Source organism: Papaver somniferum, chromosome 9 (assembly GCF_003573695.1).
Source record: "Papaver somniferum cultivar HN1 chromosome 9, ASM357369v1, whole genome shotgun sequence".
NCBI lineage: Eukaryota > Viridiplantae > Streptophyta > Magnoliopsida > Ranunculales > Papaveraceae > Papaver > Papaver somniferum.
Genome location: NC_039366.1, coordinates 25,393,146 through 25,419,368, shown reverse-complemented (window position 1 = coordinate 25,419,368; position 26,223 = coordinate 25,393,146). Strand labels below are relative to the sequence as shown.

Sequence of the window (26,223 nt, the reverse complement as noted above, 5' to 3'; positions counted from 1 at the left end):
CAAAAACCATTATGGCACTTGCGCAGCCTCTAGGTTTAACTACTGCGCTGATAGCAGAGACTTGGGCAACCGTAGTAGCAATTAGAACAACGATGGAAAGAAAATGGCCAATAGCGATAATTGAAACGGACTCTAAGAATCTCATGCGCTTTATAAGAACATCAGCGGAAGATCCTTGGTATATATCACAAATGATTACAGAAATCAAACAATGACTGCGCTGCATACCTTCCTGCCACATTCAACACAATTATAGAGAAGACAACCAAGCAGCTGATGGTATAACAAACTTTGCAGCAGATAGAAGTGAAGAAGGAAACTATTCGACAACGATATGGGATCAAGCAAATCCGCCTTTTCTTAATCAAATTCTATTAAGTGACTCTATGGGAATTACTTCCCCCGTGTAATCTCCATTTAGTTCCCTTTTAATATATTCATGCTTTAAAAAAAAAGATGATTAACTTAGTTGAAAATGCTCGACATAAAGTACCTCACGGAACAACAACATAGCTAATCAAAAATAATCAACTTGGTTGTTTAATGCTCAACATAAGACACTTTACAGAGCCTCACAGTAATACATAAAGTATGGATCAGGGAAGATCGATTACTGCGGAATACACAAGAATTCTTTCTATTTTCCATCACTATTTACACAATGACATACAATAGACATAATCCTTGCAAACAAAAGATTTTAACCTATCTTCTATCAATAATTGACAATATAGGCTTAACTTTTGTATTTGTCAAAAGTCCATTCATTCTTTTATGAATACATGCATATCGACTTACGAAAGACTTTACTTTTGACAAGATAATCTGCACTTCTTGTGGATTTAACGCAAATAGCATTTGACTTAAAAGCATAATCATCCAAACCATTGTGCCATAAAAAGTTATTACACCACGGAGTCATAAACTTTAAAGGGTTATTTGATTTTTGGTACTTACATTTTGGCCAAAGTTAGTGTTGGGTCTAACTTTTGTCCAACTTAGTGCTTGGTACTTGGAAATGGCATTGACCCCCATTGACTGTCTTAAAAATTGACTTCTGTTAAAAAATTATTAAAACTTTCAAATAAAAATTTATTACTAAACTAATTTACTATTGTACCCTTCATTTTACTGATATTTACGCATATAATGATCATTTATTAACCCTAAAATTCTTTTATAAGAAAGAGAAAGCCCATTACTTCCTTCCCAAACCCTTCACCGCCACCACCATATATTTATCACTACTACTGCAAAAACACTGTCAGTCACCTCTTCCTGTCTCTTTTCTATGGCCAACCCATCTTCTCTTCCGTCTCCAGACCCCAATATTCTTATATCAGATGAAGTTTGTCTTATTAGTTTCACAAGTTTCAATAATCAAATTCGACGGTTAGTCAAGCATTTTATTCATTGATTCTAAAGGACAACAGTAACAAGACCGCATTTATCGACCCTGGTTTGGATTGAGCTTTTCAGATTTGCGAAGTTGGTCCGAAAACGCGTAGGGGATCGATTCAAAAGCAGTTAGTTCAATCATATGAATCAGAATCAGAGTGAAAAATAGATAAATGTTGAAGAGTTTTCTTGAAATTGGTAAATGGGTTTTGATCGAATCACAGTGGGTTATGATCAGAATATGATTCTAACTAAAAGTTAAAGACATCAAGATTTGATTTAGGGTTTTGGGGAAGATTTAAATAAGATGAGGGGACAGTAAGATTCAATTAATTAATTAATGAATAAAAATAAATGGTAATCTTTCTACTGTTATATCTGCAAGTGGTGTTTATAAGGTTGTGAACAAGAAAATAACTATGTTCAGGAGTGAAGTTTGTGCAGAGAAATTCCCGAACTGGTAATGTTTTTAGTTAAAAGAGAAAAAATTAAAACGGTGGTGATTAGATCTCGATTGATTTTTTGATGATTTTCTTGATTGATGAATGGATTATCTTTTTGATAATTGATTTTGTTAATTGTTTCCGATGGATCTAAGCAAGGTTTTGTTGGTCGGAGGATGGCGGTGAGGGTGGTGTAAGGTCTGGTCGACAGATGGAGAAGAACGAAATATCGAAGGAAGTGAGATGGAGAGTTAGGTTAAGTTAACTTTGAAGTGTGTAAAAAGTGTGTGCGAGGAGTAAGATAGTAAATGCACAAATATTTATAGAATAATTTAATTAAAATTGAATTTAACAGAGTCAACAAAAGTCAACGTCATTTCCAAGTACCAAACTCTAAGTTGGACAAATATTAGACCAAACACTAACTTTGGCCAAAATGTAAAAACCAAATAACCCAACTTTAAATCCAACAAAGAGAAGTTTAAACAGATAGTGGCAAAGACAGATATAGATATGAGAGATCAGTCAATCCATTCATAATGATCTCTTTCAATTTCATAAAAATTCTCGAGCAGCTCTGGAACAACATTTCATGCATAATCTACTTGCTCTCTGAGAACCACATTTTCTTCTCGTTGTTCAGCAAGTTCTGCTCGAAGGCGAGATAGTTCTTCAGCAGCTGGAGTCCTAGGAGCTCTTCAATCTACCTTGACTGTAGATGGCATCATCTTCTCAATGCTTGACATAGTCATCAAAGTTGGTCCTCCAAGATCAGAGCCAAAGACAGGAATATTAGAGTTAACACAAATTCTTGATGAAATGAGACAAGGGAAACCTGGTTTCTTTCCTGTGTTGTGTCTGACACTCATCATTTGATCAATGATAATTCCACAGAATTCAATATTTCTCTCTTTAACAATGTAGTAGATGAACTCAGTAAGTCCCTCGGTCCAAGAGTTGCTGTCACAAGTACTAGGCATCATATTTGCCACAATAAATTTTGCTGCAACTTTGAGAAACAATCATGCTCCTCTTACATAAACCTTACCATAATTTCGAGAGAGGTCTTTATCAAACAACCTGTTTGAAAATACTCCTAAGGGAAGTCTACCAAACTCAGGAGGAGGATATCTCTCACCTCCTAGAGGCACACTAAGCAGGTCGGAGATGACAGAACGGTTCACAGTAAAAATAGCGCCTCCAACCATGGTTTTGAAAGAACAGAGAACAGTGTCTTCATCATGAATATTAACATAAAACTGAGTGAACATATCAACATGAACACTCCCTAGAGGTTTATGAATTATTCCCAAATCATTCTTATTGAAAAACCCGACCAAACCGGGAACATCCAGTTTGGATGCATCATGCATCATAGTACCTTTCACAGATGGGTGCTTTGTTTTTGAGCACTAGGTACAGTTCGCGAGCGGCAAGGTTGATGAACCCATCACCGAGACTAGGGTCAAAGAATGATTCATTTCTCGCTTGTTGGCTTGAACTCCCTACATGCCTAGTTCTTCTTCTACTCATGATTGCAAAGAATACAAAAACGAAATTGAAAACTTACTTGGTTTGCGAACTGGTGCTAATGGTGAATTACAAACACGAACTTAGAAGAACAAACTGTTTTTGACCCAAGAAGCAGTGTCTTCTTCTGATTCCAATGGTACAATCTATTATCAAGAAGATTGAGAGAAGAAATCGACAGGGGAGGGAGAAGTATGCGAACTGTTGGTTTTTCTCTTGAGTTCTCGAACTGAAGAAGACGGTGAAGAGAACGAGAAGGAGAAAATTTTCTTTTTAGATGTCAAACAAACAATTTGACACGTTCGAATACTAGACTCGTTCATGAGACGGTTCCTGAAACAACGTGTGCGAACCGCTCGTGTGTCAACCAAGAACGTGTTCGGTACAAGGTGAACCATGAGTCTAACAGTGTTTGCACATCATAACACCATGAGAGAGCTTCTTTCCAACAACTCTTACATCTCGAAAAACTGAGACCATCCCAGAACACAATTGTCATAGAACTATCAAAGAGCATTATAAGAATTAAGAGATTTTTGAAGATCTGATTTCTCTTTTTCCATTTTATCAGAGATTGACAATAGTTTTATCTGAAGCCATCTTGAAAATACATATCAGGAATTGAGTAAAGACAAAATTTATGTGTAACGAGGTATTCATGTGACTGAGATTTAAACTTCTCTTGGACCAAAACTTGCAGGTTATTGCTAGAACCTTCAAGAAGAGAAGCACATCACTTATTGATGACAGAATCAATATCAACCTCTACAAAAATATTATTTGTCACATCTTAGTTTAGCCTCTCAAGAGATTCCTGCTCATTATGGAGAAATATATCAACGTCAGAAGACAGGCTTTCAAGTTTCTTTTCAATTCCAGAAAAGATTTCAAGAGTTTTTAAACCAGGTGGTGGTCTGGACAGAATTTCTTCTACGGATTTAACTAAATCAGTTACAGAAGAGAATTCTGGAATCCCTGGATCTGGTAGTGCATTTAATGAGATAACACTTCTGTTCATAGAGTCAGATTGCTACAAACACAGACTTGTAAGGTCTTAAACGTGTTTTCCTTCTCTGATACCAATTGAAAAAGTGGGGGTACAACAACCACACCCAACAATTTGATTAGCAATTTGTATGGAAAAACTCCAATATACTTTCTAGAGAATCAACTAGACAGTCAGACTCAATCTAGCTAAAAAGTATATCAAAGAGTTTATATCTCAATCTCTCGATTTGATCTTTACTCAAGCAAATAGAAATCTGCGAGTCTTTATCAAAGAGAGATAACTTGGATGGTACCAAAGACCAATATCCAAGTGTCAATCAATTTAAATCAACAACCAAAAGGTCGGATATTCTAATTGATTGAACAACGCACAACCTGTGATATTTCAATTATATAAACAAATATAATGCGGAATAGAAATAACACAGACACTAGAATTTCGTTAACGAGGAAACCGCAAATGCAGAAAAACCCCGGGACCTAGTCCATATTGAACACACACTGTATTAAGCCGCTACAAACACTATCCTACTCCAAATTAACTTCGGTCTGGACTGTAGTTGAACCCAAATCAATCTCATACTGATCCAAGGTACAGTTATGCTCCTACGCCTCTGATCCTAGCAGGATGCTACGTACTTGATTCCCTTAGCTGATCTCACCCAAAACTAAGAGTTCCTACGACCCAAAGTCGAAGACTTTAATAAACAAATCTGTATCACACAGAAAAGTCTGCGGTAATAGATAAATCCGTCTCCCACGAATATACCTACGAATTTTGTTCCGTCTTTTAATAAATCAAGTTGAACATGAACTAATCAATAAACCGGTCTTATATTCCCGAAAAACAACCTAGTATTATTGATCACCTTACAATAATCTTAATCGACACAGCGAAAAAAGATATTGTGGAATCACAAACGATGAGACGAAGTGTTTGTGATTACTTTTCTATCTTGCCTATCGTAGACATAAAATCTCAAGCCAATTATTTCAATTGTACTCGTACGATAGAAAAAGCAAGATCAGATCACACAACTACAAGAAAAGTAGTATCTGTCTGGCTTCACAATCCCAATCAAGTCTTTAAGTCGTTAACCTGGTTTAGAAGAAGAAACCAAAGATTATAGGAGAATCGACTCTAGCTATGCAACTAGTATCACACGTAAGGTGTGGGGATTAGGTTTCCCAGTTGCTAGAGTTCTCCCTTATATAGTTTTCAAATCAGGGTTTGTAATCAATGTTAGCTTGGTAACAAAGCATTCAATATTCACCGTTAGATGAAAACCTGATTAGATTCAAGCTAATATTTCTCAACCGTTGGATCGATAACTTAGCTTGTTACACACAAATGAAATGTCCAATTTTGGTTTTACGAACCGTTCCCAAACATTAACATTTGTTGGTTCAACAATAGTTAACCAAATGGTTAGCTATATGATTACTTTCATATCAACCATATTCTTCTTCACCATAACTAGTTCAAATGACTCAAATGAACTAGTTAGAGAGTTGTTCAATTGCTTAGATCTTATGTAACTACACAAGACACAATCGAAGCAAAAACGGTTTGATTCACTCGAATCGGTTCATTAACTTTATAGCCACGGTTTTCAAAAGCATTCCTTAGTTTAAATAAACATGAGTTCAAGAACAACAGGTTTTAAATATAACCTGCTCAAGTTCGCGGACTGGGTTCACGGACTTAAGCTCATGGAAGGAGTTCACAAACTCCAGCAGAAATTCTCGGGTCGAAAACTTCCGCCAGTTCGCGGACTTGGCTCACGCCAATTTCATTTCTCTTGATCAAGAAAGTTCGCAAACTTTGGTTCAAGGAATAAGGACTTATACATATATGTGTTTCCACAACAATGCTTATATCCTACCAATGGTTATGTAATATAAACTCTCATTTCAATCATTGAAACATTCTTAGAGGACGGATATAGCCGTTATTCACAGACCATTTTTCGTCAGAGCAATTTTCAAAGTGATTGAAACATAACATGACTTTCGTCACTAGGTAAAGATGAATTCGGCTAAAGCGAAAGCTTACCAACACATATTTCGAGAAATAGATAGGCGAGATAAACTCGGCTTGAAATAGCAAATGTGCATAATGAAAGTCTATATATCAAAACGACTTTTGTCTCAAGAGTAGGAGATAGAATAGATAGACTTTTGAGTGACAGATAAGTTCAAGTCTCCACATACCTTTTAGTCGATGAAGATCCACCAGTTCCTTGAGTAGTCCTTCATCTTGTATGATGATTTCCATGGAGTTCTTGAGCTCAACTATACTTTCTATCCTAGTGCGAGACCTTTAGCTATGTAGGCTAGAAATCAAGATTTATAGTTTTGATCACTAACATTGAAAAACATGCTTGAGATAACAACACATGCGAGTTCGACCGAGCAATGCTCTAACACATGGGACAATCTTAAATTATGGCTTGACATTTAATTTTGGACCCATGAAAGTATGAAACATGAAAACGCATGAAGGGCATACCAAATACACCCAACTTTTTCGTTCAGCAACCTGTATATAAAAATACCAAATACAGTAGCAAGTATACTAACTAAATGATCCTTGACCATATATATAGAGAGTTTATATCTCAACCTCTACTCAATCAGTATGTATATAGACACAAGGTCTTAATTGTTAAGCAGAGTACTTTGGACATTCTCAAAAATCAATATCCAAGATCAATTTAGTCGTATATCCAAATAATTCAATCGGAATTCTGCCAAGTGATTAAACTTGTTACCTATCTTTCAAGATACAAATTCTATAATAAAATAGTCACGTAACCGATGACGATTAAGAAGACATATCTACTTAGATTGAATACATACAAACCTGTGAATCCAATTATAAAGATGAACAATATAATGCGAAAACAAAACAACACAAGACACCAGAAATTTTGTTAACGAGGAAACTATAATAGTAGAAAACCCAAGGACCTTGTCCAGATTGAACACCACACTGTATTAAGCCGCTACAGACACTTACCTACTATGAGACTTCGGACTGGAATGTATTTGAGACCGACCCCACCCTCCAAGTTGTTCAGTTACAGTCGCGCTTCTTACGTCTCTTAAACCTCGCAAGGTTATATGCACTTGATTCCCTTTGCTGACATCCTTTTACAGCCTAAAAGTTGCTTCATCCTAAGTGAAGACTTTTGATACCAATCTTCCCCTAACAGATAAGCCCGATTTCCGTTTAGATCAAAGATCAAGGTGTGGAAATCTGTTTGCAATAAACAAAGATAGCAAACCTCACAAATACGGAACTTACAACTCCTGAAGAGCAGCCTAGATTCTAATCACTTCTCAAGAAAAATCTTCGAAAGATCAACTAAGACCAGTCTTTAGATATCTATCTTGAGGAATCACAAAGTCTGAGATGAAGAGAACTTTGTGGTTACTATCTATCTTGCCTAAAAGAGATTACGACAACATCAATAACAGAAAGGCAAGATCAGGATTCACGAACTACCAAGGTAAATATAGTCGGACCTGGTTTCATGAATCCCTAAAGCGAAGTCTTTTAGTCGTAAACCTAGTTATGTTTCTCAGAGGAAACCTAGGTCAATAGAGGACGACTCTAGAATCAATTAGGACACCGAGTGTCAGGAATCGACTTTCACAGTTGACAGAGATGCTTTTATAGTTTTCAAAGACTAGGGTTAGCTTAGAATCCAAGCTAAGATAACTTGAGAATCAAGCAAACAGTTTAGATTTTCAAAATACGAAGAGTATACAAATAATTTTTTGACGAGGGCTATTTTTGATGAGTGCATGGGGACAAATGATATGCGTGTTTTTCCTATTAATTGATTTTAACAAATTTCGTTAAATATCAAAGAAGTGTATTTTTGGAGAAAAAATTAGTTATATTTTATAATTGATATTTTTGGAAACAAAATTTGTTGAAATCAATTAATAAGAAAAACACGTGTCAACACATAATTTGTTCCACATGCACCCATCAAAAAACGCCCTCATCAAAAATTTATCCATAGTATACACAATTACACATAAGTTTGATTGTGGTACCGTGTATAATGACTGTTCGGTTTGGCAAGTTAGCCAAAGAACTGAAAGCTATTTGGTATTCATTTAAACACTTAAGAAATTAATGATGATTCATATACATAAGTGATTAAGTGATCAACGAAGTCTTAGAAGCGATGAACCGAGCAGATTATTCTCCTCCGGACATTTTACTCTTAAATGAAGAAGATAAACTCCAATGGATATGTAATTTTGCATTGTTCTCATCTCTGATGTATTTGGAAAATTATACCATATTAATGAAATCAAAGATGGTTCCTTAAAAAAAAGAAGCACAAAAGCCGCACAATGACACCAAATATTTGTTAAGTGAAAAAGGGTCGCACTTACATCATGTTTGTTTTTTCTTTTTGGATCTGACTCGTCTGAATCTGATTCAATGTGTTTGTTTTCTTGAGTGAGATCTAACTCAACTAACTCAAAAATATGTGAGTTAATATCTCGATTCCACAAACCAAGGGCATTTCATTCCTGACTTAAACGAGACCAAATTAGGAGTTGAATTTGATTCTGTTCGCGACATAGATCAGACGAATCGGCTTTAGACAAGAGGAGATGAAAACGTGGCATCATATATTTATGATCGGTTTCGGTCACGTGACATTGGTATTTGTTCATGATCGAGTAAGGGCTTTAGAGTCACCAAACACGCTCTGAATCTTCTTCCTCCTCCAATTTGCTTTCCGTGGGTATGGCTAGGTTTCGATATTTCTCCTGTCTTAGATCGACTAATGGCGACACTGAAGAACCTTCGGAGAGAAAAGATCGTTATGGTACATAATTCATCCTTTAATTCCTTAATTACTTCTTATTATAATTGAATATTGTTTTTTTTTTCCGAGAATTGTGAACTAGGTCTTTCCCACTTGAAATCTTCGATATATGTAATTTTTCTATCATCTGTGATGACTTTGTGGTGTTTGATCTTTTTGCTCAATGAATATTTAGGGTTGTTATCGTGTGTAGCTTTTGTTCCCTGTGTTCCAACAGAGAATGGTGAAAGTTTAATGTTGTTTGATGGGCATATGTTTTGATTTCAGGAACTGAAGATGTTCCGGAAGACGAAGATGAATCTCGTATTGAATTATACCAAGCAGAAATTGAGTGTCATGTCGCCAAAGCTCGTGTATTCAAATGAACAGAGCTGATTGTCGCCACTGATACGTTCAACCCAGGACATGTTCTGGGTAAAGGAAGATTAGGATGCGTCTATAAGGGTATTCTCGAAGACGAACAGGTGAGAGTTTCTGTACGTGACCTATATACTTGGCAAATTTAGTCCTAAGTAGTAGATGGATGACGGTTTCATGTTCCGGTAAACTTAATTTTCAGGAAGTTGCCGTGAAAAGATTTGATGCAAAGGAAGAATTGTGTGCAGAGGTTCAAATGCTCAGCTGCGTAGAGCATCCTAACATCGTCAAGATGATAGGTTACTGTGATAAAGGGGAAGATCATATTATTGTGTATGAATTTATGCCATTACGATCATTGAATCTTCATTTACACGGTAAGTCTTCTCAACATTTTGTGGATCATGACATGGTAAATCAACTGTAAGAACTAAATTATTCTTCTATGTTGCAGACCTTAAACCCGGCAAAAAGCCACTAGACTGGAAGACTAGGATGAAGATAGCAGAGGGTGTTGCCCAGGCTTTAGAATATTTGCATTATCAAAAGGATCCTCCTGTAATTTGTTGTAACTTGAAAGCATCTGGTATATTACTCGATGAAGATTATAAACCGAAGCTGTCAGATTTCTGCAGTGCACAACTTGGTCTTACTTGGAAGTACTCCCCGGTTAAATCAGGGATAATGCTAACATTCGGTTATGGTGCTCCAGAGTATGCTTTGTGTGGCAAACTCACTTCCAAATCTGATATATATAGTTTTGGTGTTGTTTTGCTTGAGTTGATGTGTGGGCGGAAGGCAATTGATGGAACCATAACTAATTGGTCTGGAGAGCGCAATATCGTTTCATGGGAACTTTTTTCTCCCCCTTGTTCATCATTTATTTTTTTATTTTTCTCCAATCCGATGAAAGTGGAACACATGTTTTTCTCGTGCATTTCCTTAACATATAACCATTTTGACTTTGAAGGCACGTCCATTTCTCAGTGAAAGTAAGTTCTTGCAACTTGCTGACCCACTCATGAAAGGACAGTATCCGTATCGTGGACTTGTCCAAGCTCTTGGTCTTGCGAAAATGTGTGTACAAGAAGAACCACGCAACAGACCTCTTACAGCAGAAGTTGTGACTACTCTCTCAAATATAGTTTCCCAGACTTACGAAGAAGCATGTGGTACATCCGAAGCCGATCCATTGACTTCGTCAACTATGGTGCATAGACCACTAGCCGTTGCATAGGTAAAAACAATGATGCAAGACTGTTACGGTTGATAATTCAAACCCGACTTTCTTATAATAAAGTTAATCTTTTATTTGTCTAGACACAGTAAGCCGGGATTTGTTGTTTATCAGTACTTTTTAGTTTTTGACACATTCATATCGAAATGTTTATCCTCAACATTTTCAAACTGTATGCAGCACAACTACTTGCACTCGCTCAATAGACTAACTTGACTTTGTACAACCTTGAATTACTGAATAAAATAATCACCAACTTCAACTTCGCTTTCTACAACCTTGAATTACTGAAGAAGATAATCAACTCTCTCTTTGCCTTCTATGCTGATGAAGTTTTTATGATGAAGCCTTGGACATCACCAGGAAACAATGGTTTGAAGCAGGGTTTTACAAACACAACATAGAAACAGTGGGAACTGCGGTTTGGTGCTAGATTTTTCAGAAAAATACATCTTGAAGCAGCTCAGTCATTCTTAGCCGTGCTGATTCCGAAAATTGAATGTCCAACATCATCTCTCACTTCAAAACATGGTCTGTGCTAGCAGGCTTATAACAATGTTGAACAGAATCATATCACCATGTCTGGTTGTCAGGACCATTCACTCCTCAACATTAGATTCAGTCATACACGTACTCCACTTGATGCTCTTTCATCAATGATCAGATTAAACCCAAACCTCCATACCCGTACATTTACAATACAGCAAAATCAAACCTGACACCCTTAAAAGAGGAACTTGCCCCAAAAGAGAGTGGAGTAGCAAACCCTGACACTATGGCTTTTCACCCCTTTCCTCCATTACCGTAGCCAAGCTCATCGTTTTCTTCACCCCTTTCCTCCATCGCACCATCTCCAAGAATAACCCATTAGAATCTTCATTAATTAACTATCATTTTTCTAGGGTTTAGTAAGAACACTTGGCGGGAAATTTGTTGGTACGGGGTTTTGAAAATTTTCTAGATTTTTTTCCATTTATTTCGAGATGGCTTTTGGGTGTTTTGGATCTTCAAGTAAAAGTGTAATCCAACCTGGGTTAGTTGCTAATAATGAGGATGAGGGTGTTGTTGAGGCTACCGAGGATGATGATATCCCTATGTTTGATTTAGCACAACTAGCTGCTGCAACTGATGATTTCGATGAATCAAAAATTCTAGGCAGCGGAGGGTTTGGAATTGTGTACAAAGGCACTTTAAATGGTCAAGTGAGTTAGTTATCCTTATTTCTCTCTCAAAAAATATTTGTTTCCCCTTGATTTTCTCTGTTTATTTCCCCTAATTTATTTCCTGGTTTTTTCTCTCAATCTTTCTTTCAGGAAGTGGCTATCAAAAGGCATAGTACACACAAGAAACACCGCCAAGCATTTTGGGATGAGGTCAATATGCTGAAATTGAATCGTTTAAGGAATCCGAACGTAGTCAGGTTGATTGGTTATCATGCCACAGATGATAACTTGATGATGGTGTTGGAGCTCATGCCCCTGGGCTCACTGGATAAGCACATATATGGTGAGATCTGCTGTACCTCTTTTTGATTTGTTATAATTGTTGAAAATAGCACACTTGGCAAACATTTATTGAATGTTTTCCCAATCCATAGGAGTTTTATTGTGCATTTAATAGGATTTGTTAGTGCCTCATTGAGATTGTTCTAGGTATCAAGTATTGCCATTCATTGTGTTGAGAATTGCTTTACCTCTTTTTGATTTGTTATAATTTTGAAAATACAACACTTGGCAATCATTTGTTGTATGTTTTCCCAATCAGTGGGAGTTTTATTGTGCATTGAATAGGGGTTGTTAGTGCCTCATTCAGATTGTTCCAAGTATCAAGCATTGCCATTCATGATATCCTACACCTGTCTCTGTTGCCCTTAATTTTTGAAAAGGAGTGATTGCCCTTAAAAGAAAGAGCTGTGTATAATGCTAATCTTGTGATTGCACTAGATACTCATAAGCGCGAAAAGTAGGTTTTGTTTATGACGAACACAAGGTGTAGTAGGATGGATCTCCTTCTTGCTGGGAAATACGATTTGTAGGACGAGTGTTTACTAGTCCACTGGAAAGCATGAAGGGTTTAAGAAGTTGATTTGTCACGATATTTACATCAGGTAGATTACTTCTATCAGAGAATGAGTGAAGATTGATATTGATGAAGTCAATGGCTTGTTTTTATTTTGCATCTGTTGGTTAGAGAACTCAGAAACATCAATGCTGTTTCTAGTAGTTGACTTGAGATATCATTTACAGCTCAGTCTGAGGGCATCTTAGCTTCACACGATTTTCTTTCTAGGTTGAAACCAGGGAATGGAATGGTCCATGGGGGCAAACTGTGATAGGGGCAAACTGTGATATAGAGTAATTTATGTCATCTAACACTATCAGGCTACATGACAATCTCTCCATTCTCTTTGGTGGTTAAAGTGGTAGCTGAACTTTTCAACACTGGCTTATGTTTTATCCTGTGAACAACAGTAAGATGTCACACTATAAGATTGACAAAGACATCTTCATTTATGTCGATTAGGTGATCTTGTTTTCCCGTATTTGAAACAAACCTTAGAGTCAAATTAGATTAGACACATCAAATATAATTTTGCAAATTACTTTAACTAAATTCTTGGTCGTGAGAATTCCACCTCAAAGTTATGTTGCTTGCCAAAGCTACATGAAGAGAAACATTTATGTGGGAACTCTAAAGTTGAAAGATAGGACAGTTAACTGCACCCTCTAACAAGAGTTCTTCTTTTAAGGTTGGCAGGCTCACTCTAATACCAAGTGCTTCACTACCTTGCCCTGTTTAATACTTGTCCATGTTTCCAGCTTTCTATGTGCCTTAACTTAGATTTGTAGTACTGCATTCTGATTCAGATATATCGCTTTGATTTGTTTTTCTTGTAGGTGTTCAAGAACAGCCTCTCAATTGGAGTAAAGGTTAAAGATATTAGAGGGGATTGCTAAGGCCTTAGAGTTTTGGCATTCAGATGATATAATATTTAGAGATCTGAAACCCGCTAACATTCTTCTTGGGGAAGAGTTTCATCCGAAGTTAGCAGATTTCGGCCTCGTGAAGTTTGGTTCTTCTGTCGAGGGTGATCATTATAATTCTAAACCTAAAGGAACGGCAGGTTATCTGGACCACCGGTACTGTGCTGATGGCATGTGCAGTCCTAAAGTGGATGTTTACGCTTTTGGGGTGCTCTTGTTTGAGTTGATGACAGGGCGGAAAGCACTTGAGAACCATTATAGTAACATTGTGAATGTGGTATAAATTTGTTACTTAGTTTCCCTCCTTATCATTTGTTTTTGGTTTTCTCTAATTTGGAGTCGGTATTATGTTTTACTTGATGTATCTCAATTTTTTGCAGGTCCAACCTTTGCTATCAGCAAATCGTCATCGGAAGCTAGTTGACCCTCTTATGAGAGGAGCTCCAATGGGTGCAGCTCGAGATGTTCTTCATTTGGCACACAGGTGTATATCTGCCCCTGCTGATAGACCCTCCATGGCGGAAATTGTTGCTTTTCTTTCTCAACTTTCTACACGTCGTAAAGTCTTCCAATGCCTTTCTTGAAACTATCATGTCACTCAAAGTTTATGCAGTGTGTCTATAGATTAGACACTAAGTAATAGAAGATCATGAATTCCAGGTTTCATAGGCATGCTCTTGCTGGTCTAGGTTTCATAGGCTTTCGGTGTTTGCTGGTGTTGAAAATATAGACATGTATCAGGTACACATTTTTGTTGGCATATATTAGTTCCTAGTGGCAAACTGTGTTTTGATAAATGTATGTTTAGATTGCTACTTGTGTTGGAAGTAGTTCTAAATGTGGTGCTGTGAGAATGGAGCCATTTGAATAATCTTGGTTGAGATTGTTAGGATTGATACCTTAGAGTTAGAAGGTTATTATTGGGACGTCACATTCCATTAGAGGGGCGTCACCTAATAGGACAAAAACGGGTCACCCGGAAGTAATATCAAAAACCCCTTATCTCAAATAATTTTGTAATGACTGATAACCCTTTAGTTAATTTTAATTTTATTTAATTTAATTAGATAACAATTAATTTCTACGGTTGGAATCAATCCAAACCTGGACGTAAAACCAATTTCTACAGTTGGAATCAATCAAAACCTGGACGTAAAATCAATTTTTACGGTTGGAATTAAAAGGAACCTGGACGTAAAATTGAAATTTACGGCTAGGTTGACGAAAGGAAAATTTAGAAAACTAAACCTAGACGTAAAATTGAAAATTACGGTTGGAATTCAACTAAACCTGGACGTAAAATCACTTCTATGGTTGGAATTAAAAGAAAACTGGACGTGAAATCGGATTTTCCGGTTGGAATTAAAAGAAACCTGGACGTAAAATGAGCTTCTACGGTTGGAAACTAATCCAAACCTGGACGTAAAACTACATGCAAATAAAATTTTACGGTTGGAATTAATCCTAATCTGGACGTAAAATCACTTCTACGGTTTTTAAGTTTTTATTTTAGTTAAAGGGTAATCTAGACATTTTGTATATGTGTTAGGATATCCCATAACTACTTTTTTGGACATTAAGAATCCAAGTGAAGCCCCTCTATTGGAGTGCGACGCCCCAATAATAGCCTTCTAGAATTAACCTCTTTACAAGACACTAGTTCTTTGTATCACATAGAACTAAAGAAAACAGAATAAGATGCACTAAACGAAACAAGAAAGACACAAGATTTAACCTGGTTCAGCAATATGCCTACGTCCACAAACGGATACGATCAACTCTTATTATTAGAACGAATTACAGAGAATTAAACCCCAAACTATGAGCAGCAGATTGCTGTTCACAAACACCAAAATAATTCTCTAGAACAAAACACTCTAAACCCTAAAATTCTCTAGTTATTAGAACTCTTCTCTAAATTGTGCTGTGTCTTTTTCTTAAGACTTGTACACCTATTTATATAGGTTACAAACTTGTCTTCCAAGTATATGAGTTATACTAAGAAACCTAAACATAACTAAGAAAGGAAACCTTGAGTTTAACTAAAATAAGAAACCTCTAACTATACCAAAATAAGGAAACACCTAGACGATTCTGGAAAATTCTGCAACCTTCCTAAAACATCGACAACATAACAATTCTCCACCTTGCCGATGTTTCCACCAAACTGAGCTTGATCTTCACAAGTTAACCGTAGCCTCTAATGCCCCTAGGGCCTTAACAATGAGCAGCATTGATCAAGCTGAGACACTTCTCAAACTTGACCTTCAGAACGACTTTGGTCAACATATCTGATGGATTATCTTCAATATCAACCTTCAATAGTTGTACTAATCCGTTATCAACCACTTATCGAACCTTATGATAACGAACATCAATATGCTTGGTGCGTGCATGATAAACTTGGTTCTTAGCTAAATGAATAACACTTTGACTATCACAGTTCACAACAACACTACGTTGTATAATCCCAAGTCTTTAACTAAACCACGAAGCCATAATGCTTCCTTAACAACCTCTGTCACAGCAATATATTCTGCCTCCATAGTAGACAAAGATACGATTGATTGTAACATATACCTCCAACTGATAGGTCCTCCACTCAATGTAAAACAATACCCCGAAGTAGAACGACACTTATCTCCATCACCCGCATAATCAGAATCAACAAATCCACAGACCTTCAAATTCTGCTCCTTCTCAAACACTAAGCCAATATCCAAGGTCCCATTAAGATATCTCAGAATTCCCTTCACCGCATACCAATGTGCTCTCCCAGGATTAGCCATATAACAACTAACTAAACCAACAACTTGTGCAATATTATCTGGACGAGTACAAACCATAGCATACATCAAAGAACCTACCGCATTAGCATATGAAACCTTTGACATAAACTCCTTCTCCTCAGTTGTAGTAGGAAACAACTGTTTTGATAACTTAACTGTAGGCGGTATTGGAACACTAATAGCTTTGGAGTTATGCATTCCAAAGCGACGAAGAACCTTCTCAAGATAGGATTTCTAAGTAAGACATAACTTCCCCTTAGATCAATCTCGAGTAATCCCCATACCCAAAATCTTCTTAGCTGGACCCAAATCCTTCATCTCAAACTCTAAACTCAATTGTTTCTTTAAAACATCAATTTTTGACTTGCTCTTTGCAGCTATGAGCATGTCATCCACGTAGAGTAAAAGATAAACAAAACTTCCATATGGAAATTTCTTAAAGTACACACACTGATCGTATTTACTACGAGTATGCTTTTGCTGCAACATAAACGTATCAAACCTCTTGTACCATTGTCTTGGCGATTGCTTCAAACCATACAATGATTTCTCAAGTCGACACACATAATCTTCCTTACCAGCAACTTCATAACCAATGTGTTGTGACATATAAATGTCTTCCTCCAAATTTCCATGCAAGAATGCTGTCTTGACATCTAATTGCTCGAGCTCTAAGTCAAACTACGCCACAAATGATAAAAGGACTCGGATAGAAGTGTGTTTAACAACCGGAGAGAAAAATTCATTATAATCCACACCTTCCATTTGTGCATATCCTTTAGCTACTAACCTTGTTTTGTACCGTACACCACTAACGATACCCTTGGAATCTGGAATTCCATCTTTTACCTTATAGACCCACTTGCACCCAACCTTCTTTCGACCCTTAGGAAACTTAACAAGTTCCCAAGTGTGATTCTTGTGAAGAGACTTCATCTCCTCATCCATGGATATTTTCCATTCAATGGCATGAGTATTACTCATTGCCTCCTCAAAGATAAACTGCTCATCCTCAAAAACAGATAATGCGTAAGACGCATACTCATCAAAACCATATCTGGTTGGTGGACGTCTCTCACGTTGAGGAGTCAAGAACGGAATATTCTCAACTTGTTGCTGTGTAGATTCCTCACTAGGAACCTCAAACTCAACTTCATCTTCTACAAGAGTTTCTTTTTCTTCTTCTATAGTAGATGAACTAGGAACTCTTTGCTCCACCTGCATCGAATCATCTTCAACACCGCTACTACTCTCACTTTCAATTTGAGAGTCCCAACCTGTGAACTTCTTTGAATCAAGCATCGCTTTCTCATTAAAGGTCACATCTCGACTAATTATGAACTTATTCAATTCTGGACACCATAGACGACATCCTTTCACACCTAATGGATAACCAAAGAAAATTGATTTCTTAGCCCTAACACCCAACTTATCTTCTTTCACATGAAAATAGGTTGGACAACCAAACACCCTTAAATTAGAATAGTTCACGGAATTACCGGTCCATACCTCCATAGGTGACTTACACTAATAGCTGTTGATGGTGATCGATTCACTAAATAGCACGCCGTATTCACTGCTTCAGCCCACCAAATCTTGTCTAAACTTGCGTTTGACAACATGCACCATGCTCTCTCAAGTAACGTTCGATTCATTCTCTCTGTTACTCCATTTTGCTGTGGCGTACCCTTGACTATGAAGTGCCTAACGATACCTTGTTCCTCACAAAACTCCTTCAGTGCGTCTTCGATGTATTCACCGCCATTATCTGAACGTATCTTCTTAACCACACGACCAAGTTGTTTCTCTACCATGGTCTTCCACTTCTTAAACACCTCGGTGACTTCATTCTTATGCTTCATGGTGTAAAGACAAACTCTCCTCGAAAAGTCATTGATAAAGGTCACAAACCATCTGGCACCTCTCTTAAAAATTGTACGAGAGGGACCCCAAACATCCGAATGGATGTAATCTAACATACCCTGTGTGTGGTGTGCAGCGGTACCAAAACTGCTCCTACATTGCTTCCCGAAGATACAATGCTCACAGAAATCAAGCTTGCAAGTCTTCTCACCACCAAGAAAGCCTTTACTACTCAACACCGACATACCTTTCTCACTCATATGCCCAAGACGCATATTCCATAAACGTGTTGACTCCACCTGTTTCTCATCAATTGATTGAGAAACCATAGCTCCACCACAAACTATATCTCCTTGTAAGAAATGTAAATTACCATGTCTTTCACCGGTCATCTTCAAACTACCATTGTAGAATACCTTCAAGAATCCATATTCAGCAACATACTTGTATCCAAGTGATTTAAGTACTCCTAACGAAATCAAACTCTTCCTCAAATCTGGAACATGTCTAACCTCTGAAAGCGTTGTGATAACACCATGCAAACGAACCTGTACTGTACCAACTCCAACTGTTTTGCAGGCATTAGAATTGCCCGTCATAACAGTACCACCATTCACTTATCTGTAAGTAGTGAAACAATCCTTTGAAGGACACATATGATACGAAGCACCGAAATCAAGCATCCAACCATCATTGAGATAACTTGTTGATGTAACGGTTAACACTTCCTCATCAAAACCACATATTGGGTCTTCTAAAACTTCACTGCCTTCAACAACCGAAGTAAAAATATTCTTCGAATATGATTTCTCATGTTTCTCATCTCTTGCCTTAAGCTTGAGACAATCAGCCCTAATATGACATGTTTTCCGACAATAATAACACTCAATATCTCTCTTTTTGGAACGATTCTTTGACTTCGATTTCTTATTACCATTCTTTCCTCTATCAACAAACAAGCCCTCGACTTTTGCTTCATCGCTGAACTCTTGCTTCCTTAATGTGTTAGCTTGTAAAGCAGAGACAACATCATCGAAAACCAACTTATCTTCATCTTCGTCGTCTTCATCGGTTTTCCCTCTCAACAAATAGTCAATGAAAGCATCATACGATGGAGGCAAAGAACATAATAATATCATGGATTTATCCGTATCAGAGATAATGACACTGATATTAGACAAATCAGAACATGTCTTATTAAACTCATTAATATGATCCATCATAGACTTACCTAGAGACATCCTAAAGGCATGGAGTCTACGCTTCAAGTAAAGTTCAGAAGTCAAATCCTTTTGTAAGTAGAGATTCTCTAACTTCTCCCACAACACCTTTGCAGAGGTTTCACTCGAAAAATTATGAGTGATATCCCTTGAAAAACATAAACGAATAGTTGAACACGCCATCAAATCAAGGCCAACCCACTTCTCATCAGTCCAATCTTTTGGTAACGTTGCTGGATTCTCCTTGATTGCTTTGATTTGTTTCCTAATAACAAGAATATCTTTTACATCAATTTTCCATGATGTGAAATTATTCTTCCCATTGAACTTGATAATATCAAATCCATCCACCTTCGAAAATCCACTTGATGTAGAACTAGACATCTTCACTTCTAACTATGATCCGCTCCACCTTCACCGTAGGATTAATACCTTAGAATTAGCCTCTTCACAAGACACTAGTTCTTTGGATCATGTAGAACTAAAGAAAACAGAATAAGATGCACTAAACGAAACAAGTAAGACACAAGATTTAACGTGGTTTAGCAATATGCCTACGTCCACAAACGGCTATGATAAACTCTTATTATTAGAACGAATTACAGAGAATTAAACCCCAAACTATGAGTAGCAGATTGCTGTTCACAAACACCAAAATAATTCCCTAGAACAAAACGCTCTAAACCCTAAAATTCTCTAGTTATGAGAACTCTTCTCTAAATTGTGCTGTGTCTTTTTCTTAAGACTTGTACACCTATTTATATAGGTTACAAACTTGTCTTCCAAGTATATGAGTTATACTAGGAAACCTAAACATAACTAAGAAAGGAAACCTTGAGTTTAACTAAAACAGGAAACCTCTAGCTATACCAAAATAAGGAAACACCTAGACGATTCTAGAAAATTCTGGAACCTTCCTAAAACATCGACAACATAACAGAGATCTATTACTAGATTAAAATTTGTACCTTGAGAGAAACTGTAGATCAGGTCACAAGAAAATATATTTAGCGGGTGCGAGTCGTTTGTTTTCATGATACAATGGCAGATTATTAAGAAAGTGGTGTTGGAGAAAATCTTTCTAATCATAATTAACATGGAAATACATCTTTGGAGGTTCGTATAAAATATCGGTCTTCTTACATGACTCATGGTGTTAAACTAGTTAGCTCTTGAAACCAAAAAGAGAAGATTAGGAATATGGTTCTGCTAATTTTGAACAATGCTAAGATTGTAGTGAAATGGAGAAATGCTAAGGTTTGAATTTTTGAAGTATTGAAATATATATCTCTATTTTGTGGAGTGTTGTCCTTTCATTCCCCTTCCTAAGCAATTTGACTGTCATATATATACAACGACTGACTGAAACAAACTCATCTTGAATATAAAGACTGAACAAGTTTTTTTCTTGCTAGGAACTAAACAAGTTTGACAAGCGCACCACACAACTTCCTCATTTTGTATCTTACATTTATGCCTTAATCTTAGGTGTTTGTTCAGAAGATGTTTCAAAATGTATATCCAGTGTTTATTGGAACAACTCTGGTCATGCTAATTTTTTTTGTTTTTCGGGTAAAAACTACAAAGGTTGAAATTTTATTTGAAAAGTGCTTAGAAAGCACAAAGAACGATGTGATAGAAAGAAACAAGGGGTACAAGAAGGGGCGAAGCCAGCTGGAAGCATGAGTGTGCAATTGCACACCCAGCCTAGCTGGCTTTCAAACCCAGCTTTAACTTATTTTTTACCCAATTTCAGCCATTTTCACTCATTCTGCACCCCCTCAAATGCACCCATCCGTAACTTGCTCACCCATTCTGCAAAACCTGGCTCCGCCCAAAGCCTCATAACAGGAAAAATTAAGGAAACAAAAAAGCCTCACTGACCAAGAAACAACCAGGCCAAAGAACGAAGCAAAAAGATAATCATGCTTGGTTCAATCTTATATACATTATACGGCTAATTACTTGTCAGGACAAGATCTTTGCTATTGAGAGCCATCTATTTATGCAACCGACCTTGCTACAGCTAGTCCAACAGGGGCTAGTCCAAAATTTGGACAATAGGTGTCACAATCTTAACGGTGAAGAGGGGAATGATTCTAACATTGAGATTGGTAGTGGGATGAAGATGGGAATGATCAAAGGTCTGGATTAATTGTCCTATATCTGGACTATGTTAGCTGTCAAAGTTATAGACTTTTAAGTCATGCCCCTGCGCGCAGTTTCTCAGCCTCCATGTTTCTTCCTCGTTTATGTACTCGTCCTGCAATAATTACTCACTGTCAAAAACCAATTGGAGAGTACGAAGTTTATCACAATGCAGGAGTGTTCATTGCAAAGCTGTCTATTACAACTTACCAGGCAAATAAAACAACATTGTTCCTCTTGCATTATTTCTCTATCAGTAATTACTGCAATTGTTATAAGTTTCAATCTGAATATTTTTTTTTTTGATCAGAATCTGCATTTGTTTTACTTCTTAGTTTATATGTGTTGATCATAGATGTGGGGCTTCATTTCTTAAGTATTATACCACAATACTTTAAATTGATGCCAGGGTCGTTCCTGAAAATAATTTTCCCCGAAGCGAAAGAATTTTTTTGCCCCTATATAGGGACACGTAGAATTTGTTTTTGTGTACGGTCATTAATATGTAAAGCGGCCGAAGGACGCGACGAATTTTTTTTTAAAGAATCGAGTAGTTACAAATAGAATGCTACTATAACGATAGACTACTAAAAGTTAAAATGTAAGAAATCAATAACCAAAAGGCACCATGTTATGGTTTATCGAAGAAAAATGGAAGATAATTAAATTAATAAGAAAATATTATTTTGCTTTAAAATAAAAATTTACTTTAAATAATCTACTGATGGTGGTTATCAATAGACTAGCATATGGTGGTCGGTGATAGGGAAGAAAAAGGACGAGGCAAGACCTGGGAAGATGAATCAAGGAGATGAAGAAAAATACTCAAAATTTTGCGGTGGATGTGAAAGATTAAAATACAAAGAGAGAAGGATATTCCATTTCTTAGAGTTAGTCTCTATTACATCAATATAGTTCTTTATATACAATATGAACAGAATCCTAATTACTATATTGGGCCGCGAACCCGTGGGCTAAAGCCCTACAACACTCCCCCTTGTGCGGTCCAATAGAACTCCATATGCGGTACTTCTCATACAATGCTTCGGATGCAGGTCTTCAAATGTAGTTCTCTCCTTGATGACTATTGTGTTTAAGACAATTGCTCCATTAAAACTTTGATAAGGAAAAACCCAGTGGGACAAAACCTTGGTGCAGCTCTTCACATGTAGTACTTCACATGTTGCCTCGTATTTTACATGTAGTTCATCACATGTAACACGATCTTCAAAGATCGTCGATTCTAAGTTAATTGACTCGTTAAAACTTCATCAGGTAAACCAAAGGTACAAAACCTGAACTAAAGAAAAAGAGTACAATATTACGCCAACGTAGAACATAGTTAGACTCGAATATGTTGCCTCATTAAAACCTTGACAAGGAAAACCCAGCGGGACAAAACCTTGACGAAGAAAAAGAGTACAACGTGACAGATGCAAGTAATTGTGATCCGTTGCAGATGATCACTTTGCTTTGTTGAAGTTGACTAGTTGCTTCACAACTCATAAGGCAGAAAATCCTCGTGGGAAAGACAATATCCTTAGCTAGGAAATTACATTCCCGGTGTTTGTTGTTGGTGAAGGAAAATAGTTCAAAGAAAATTACATTCCCGGTGTTTGTTGTTGGGAAATTACATTCCCGGTGTTTGTTGTTGGGAAATTACATTCCCGGTGTTTGTTGTTGGTGAAGGAAATTACATACCATTAGATGCTCCCCCTGATGTCAGACAATTTTCATTAGTCTAATGCAGTAAAAGGAGTTTATCACACTTACCTTGGTGACTTGAAAGCTTATAAGACCATGTTGTTGATTCTGGAAGTTACGTTGCTTAACAGACTATCACGTTTCATTTCTTTGATTCAGATATTTTCAGTAATATCAACGCGATCTTTATGTCTTCAACGTTCAACATACTTGATGTTTTAGTGTTGTCTCAATAAAAACCTTGTCGAGTAACAAAACCCTTTGGGAAAAACTACTCTCGATCGAAGGGAAAAAGAGTACAACACAGTTTCAATTTCGAAGTAAATTATGTCGACATCATATTTTTGGATCTTCCCCCTGATGTCGGCATCTACCCCTGATTACTTTCAGAGTTGTTCTAGACAATTCCTTTAGTCATGTATTTTTCGAAAACTGAATATTGGTAATGACTTAGAAAATAGTATACCATATCTCCCGCTGATTACTTTTGTTGGAGAAGAGATTATTGTATCTTTCATAATCAACAACTTTTGGATTGCACTTTCATTAGCATTCCTTTTTATGTCTTTGCAGGGATAAAAAAAATTTATGTCAATGGTTACTTTTAAGTACATGATTACATTCACTATACCATTCCAATGACGTTGCGTTGGCGCGGAGCTATATCTAGCTAACAAGTTCCCTTGAGGATGTAAAATTTAATCGAGTACATTATTATATTAAGTACAACAATCGTCTATTGTACTTAGATATGGGAATTTCATTTCCCAACACATATTCGTCATATTCCTTTGGACGAAATAGTTACTTACTTACATTTGAACCTCGACTAATCATGGGAGTGCTATCAGGATGCATGTCTTTGTTAAATTGCCTGACAACTTTAGACATATGCAAACTGGTAGAATAATATACCACAAGCTCAGTATTCGATCGAGCTTTTCCTAGATTTTTCATCTCAAATTCGGATTTTAAATAGCTTTTAAGGTCTCTTATTACATCAAGAGTACACATCATGTATGTACCATCAACATAAATAACTACAATTCCAAATCAGGAACTTTCTTATGAATATGCAAGGAAAAATAACTTACTTGTCCATCCCCTCCAAATCAAATAGCCACTTAGACGGGTATACCACATCCGCCTGATTGCTTGAATCTATAAGTGAGCGTTCTATCTAACTGTAAACGCACTCTGTGGTTTAGAGTCATTTGATTTGGGCAACAAAAGACTATCAAATACTTTTGTAAATATCTGCTATCTCTTGATTCTTTCAGAGATACGTAACAACCACATACATATGCTGCATTTCAAGTCCTTTTGAAATTACCAAGATAACTAAGTAGCGGAACACTATAACGTTCATTACAATAGAACAATTCCAGGGCTTTGTGAGAAACCTCGCGCCACAAGGCGAGTCATTTTACTTTAAGACTTCTTTCTTCTCATTATGCTTTGTGACAAATTAATCATGTATGTCCAATAGGTTTTACACTTGGTTGGTTAGCACTATCACACCAAATACCTGTATATTTGTCAAAGAATCAAGTTCTACCTGGATTGTATAAGCCAATATGCTCTTCGTTGAAATTAAGCAAAAAGAAGCTTGGTTCGATCTCATCTTGCTTTATTTCCTTAAGCAAGTGGATAAGAAATTAATCATCAATATGCTCGCATGATCTTTCCATTGACTCGTGCGCATTCTCATAATCCACTTGGGATGTCATTATTCTCTGGAATCATTAAACTTCGGAGCGTCCTCCAGTTTGATTCATGGACATAATCAGAAACAATCTTATGAGATGATTTCTGATGATATAAATAAGTTGTGCCTTTTTCACCTACTTCCTTTCTAGGTGAGGATTGGTCGAACCAAGTGGTCTCTCCAACTTCCTTTATGGAGCCACGGCCTCAACCACACTTCCACTAAGTGTAGTTGCAACACCTTAGTCTATGGTGTATATCCTTTATTGAGGATTTGTAACCTTGCAGGTAGGTTTGAAGCTGGTATGTGTGATCTCATCACTTTGGCGACATCAATGTACATTTTGAAAATCGATTATTCTTTAACTTCACATTTACGTTTGTGGAGTACAAGAATCAATATGAGACACAGTGGGAACACACCATGACAATTCCTGTCGTTCCCTTAGAAAATACTTTTTCTTATCTTCCCCTAACGACGGGAAGACTGTCTCATTAAAGTGATAACACGCAAATCTAGCAGTAAGAGATCTCCCGCCAAAGGTTTTAAAAATGCGGATAATTGTTGAGAGGAAATATCCAACTAAATTAAAATATAATAACTTTGTTGAAGCTACTGATTATAATACAATAATCTAATAAGTGGATTTCATCCCACTGGACATTCATGCTCCGGGAAAAATAAAATAAAATCATGAGTGTTTAAATTTTCTTCATAGCATAGAGACATATGGCTCCACCTTTTAGACGGTACATTATCATTGGTAGAGAGTTTTATATGAGATATACACCTTTTCTTAATGACCGAGATCAACGATCATAATTTAAATTGACCGCTAATACGGTATGGACTTATCTTAAAACAAAGATAAAAATAATGGAAAATAAAATAAGTGAGCCCAAAAATTAATCACTGTTACGTACCTCAAAGATTTGGTTCCCACTATACATAGCCAAAACCAGAAGACATTAA

At 36.8% G+C, this 26,223-nt stretch overlaps 2 protein-coding genes across 2 annotated transcripts; both read left to right on the top strand.

Annotated features, from left to right (window-relative positions):
- The first annotated feature begins 9,093 nt into the window (after positions 1-9,093).
- LOC113307815 (probable serine/threonine-protein kinase PBL7) lies at positions 9,094-11,007 on the top strand. Its single transcript, XM_026556271.1, has 5 exons — positions 9,094-9,241; positions 9,509-9,705; positions 9,801-9,975; positions 10,053-10,450; positions 10,569-11,007. The coding sequence occupies exons 3-5, from the start codon at positions 9,855-9,857 to the stop codon at positions 10,833-10,835; spliced, it is 786 nt and encodes a 261-aa protein (XP_026412056.1). The 5' UTR covers positions 9,094-9,241; positions 9,509-9,705; positions 9,801-9,854; the 3' UTR covers positions 10,836-11,007.
- Positions 11,008-11,130: 123 nt separating this feature from the next.
- LOC113307816 (probable serine/threonine-protein kinase PBL21) lies at positions 11,131-14,812 on the top strand. The gene is made up of 4 exons (XM_026556272.1): positions 11,131-12,037; positions 12,149-12,341; positions 13,733-14,096; positions 14,200-14,812. Exons 1-3 carry the CDS (start codon positions 11,819-11,821, stop codon positions 13,768-13,770), a joined length of 450 nt encoding a protein of 149 aa, XP_026412057.1. The 5' UTR covers positions 11,131-11,818; the 3' UTR covers positions 13,771-14,096; positions 14,200-14,812.
- The last annotated feature ends 11,411 nt before the right edge of the window (positions 14,813-26,223 follow it).

Excerpts from the sequence above, each read along its gene's own strand:
- LOC113307815 (XM_026556271.1), top strand. The coding sequence starts at position 9,855 with ATGCTCAGCTGCGTAGAGCATCCTAACATCGTCAAGATGATAGGTTAC. Across the intron at positions 9,976-10,052 it reads ATTGAATCTTCATTTACACG|ACCTTAAACCCGGCAAAAAG; the intron begins GTAAGTCTTCTC and ends TCTATGTTGCAG. Across the intron at positions 10,451-10,568 it reads AGCGCAATATCGTTTCATGG|GCACGTCCATTTCTCAGTGA; the intron begins GAACTTTTTTCT and ends TTGACTTTGAAG.
- LOC113307816 (XM_026556272.1), top strand. The coding sequence starts at position 11,819 with ATGGCTTTTGGGTGTTTTGGATCTTCAAGTAAAAGTGTAATCCAACCT. Across the intron at positions 12,038-12,148 it reads AAGGCACTTTAAATGGTCAA|GAAGTGGCTATCAAAAGGCA; the intron begins GTGAGTTAGTTA and ends TCTTTCTTTCAG. Across the intron at positions 12,342-13,732 it reads ACTGGATAAGCACATATATG|GTGTTCAAGAACAGCCTCTC; the intron begins GTGAGATCTGCT and ends TTTTTCTTGTAG.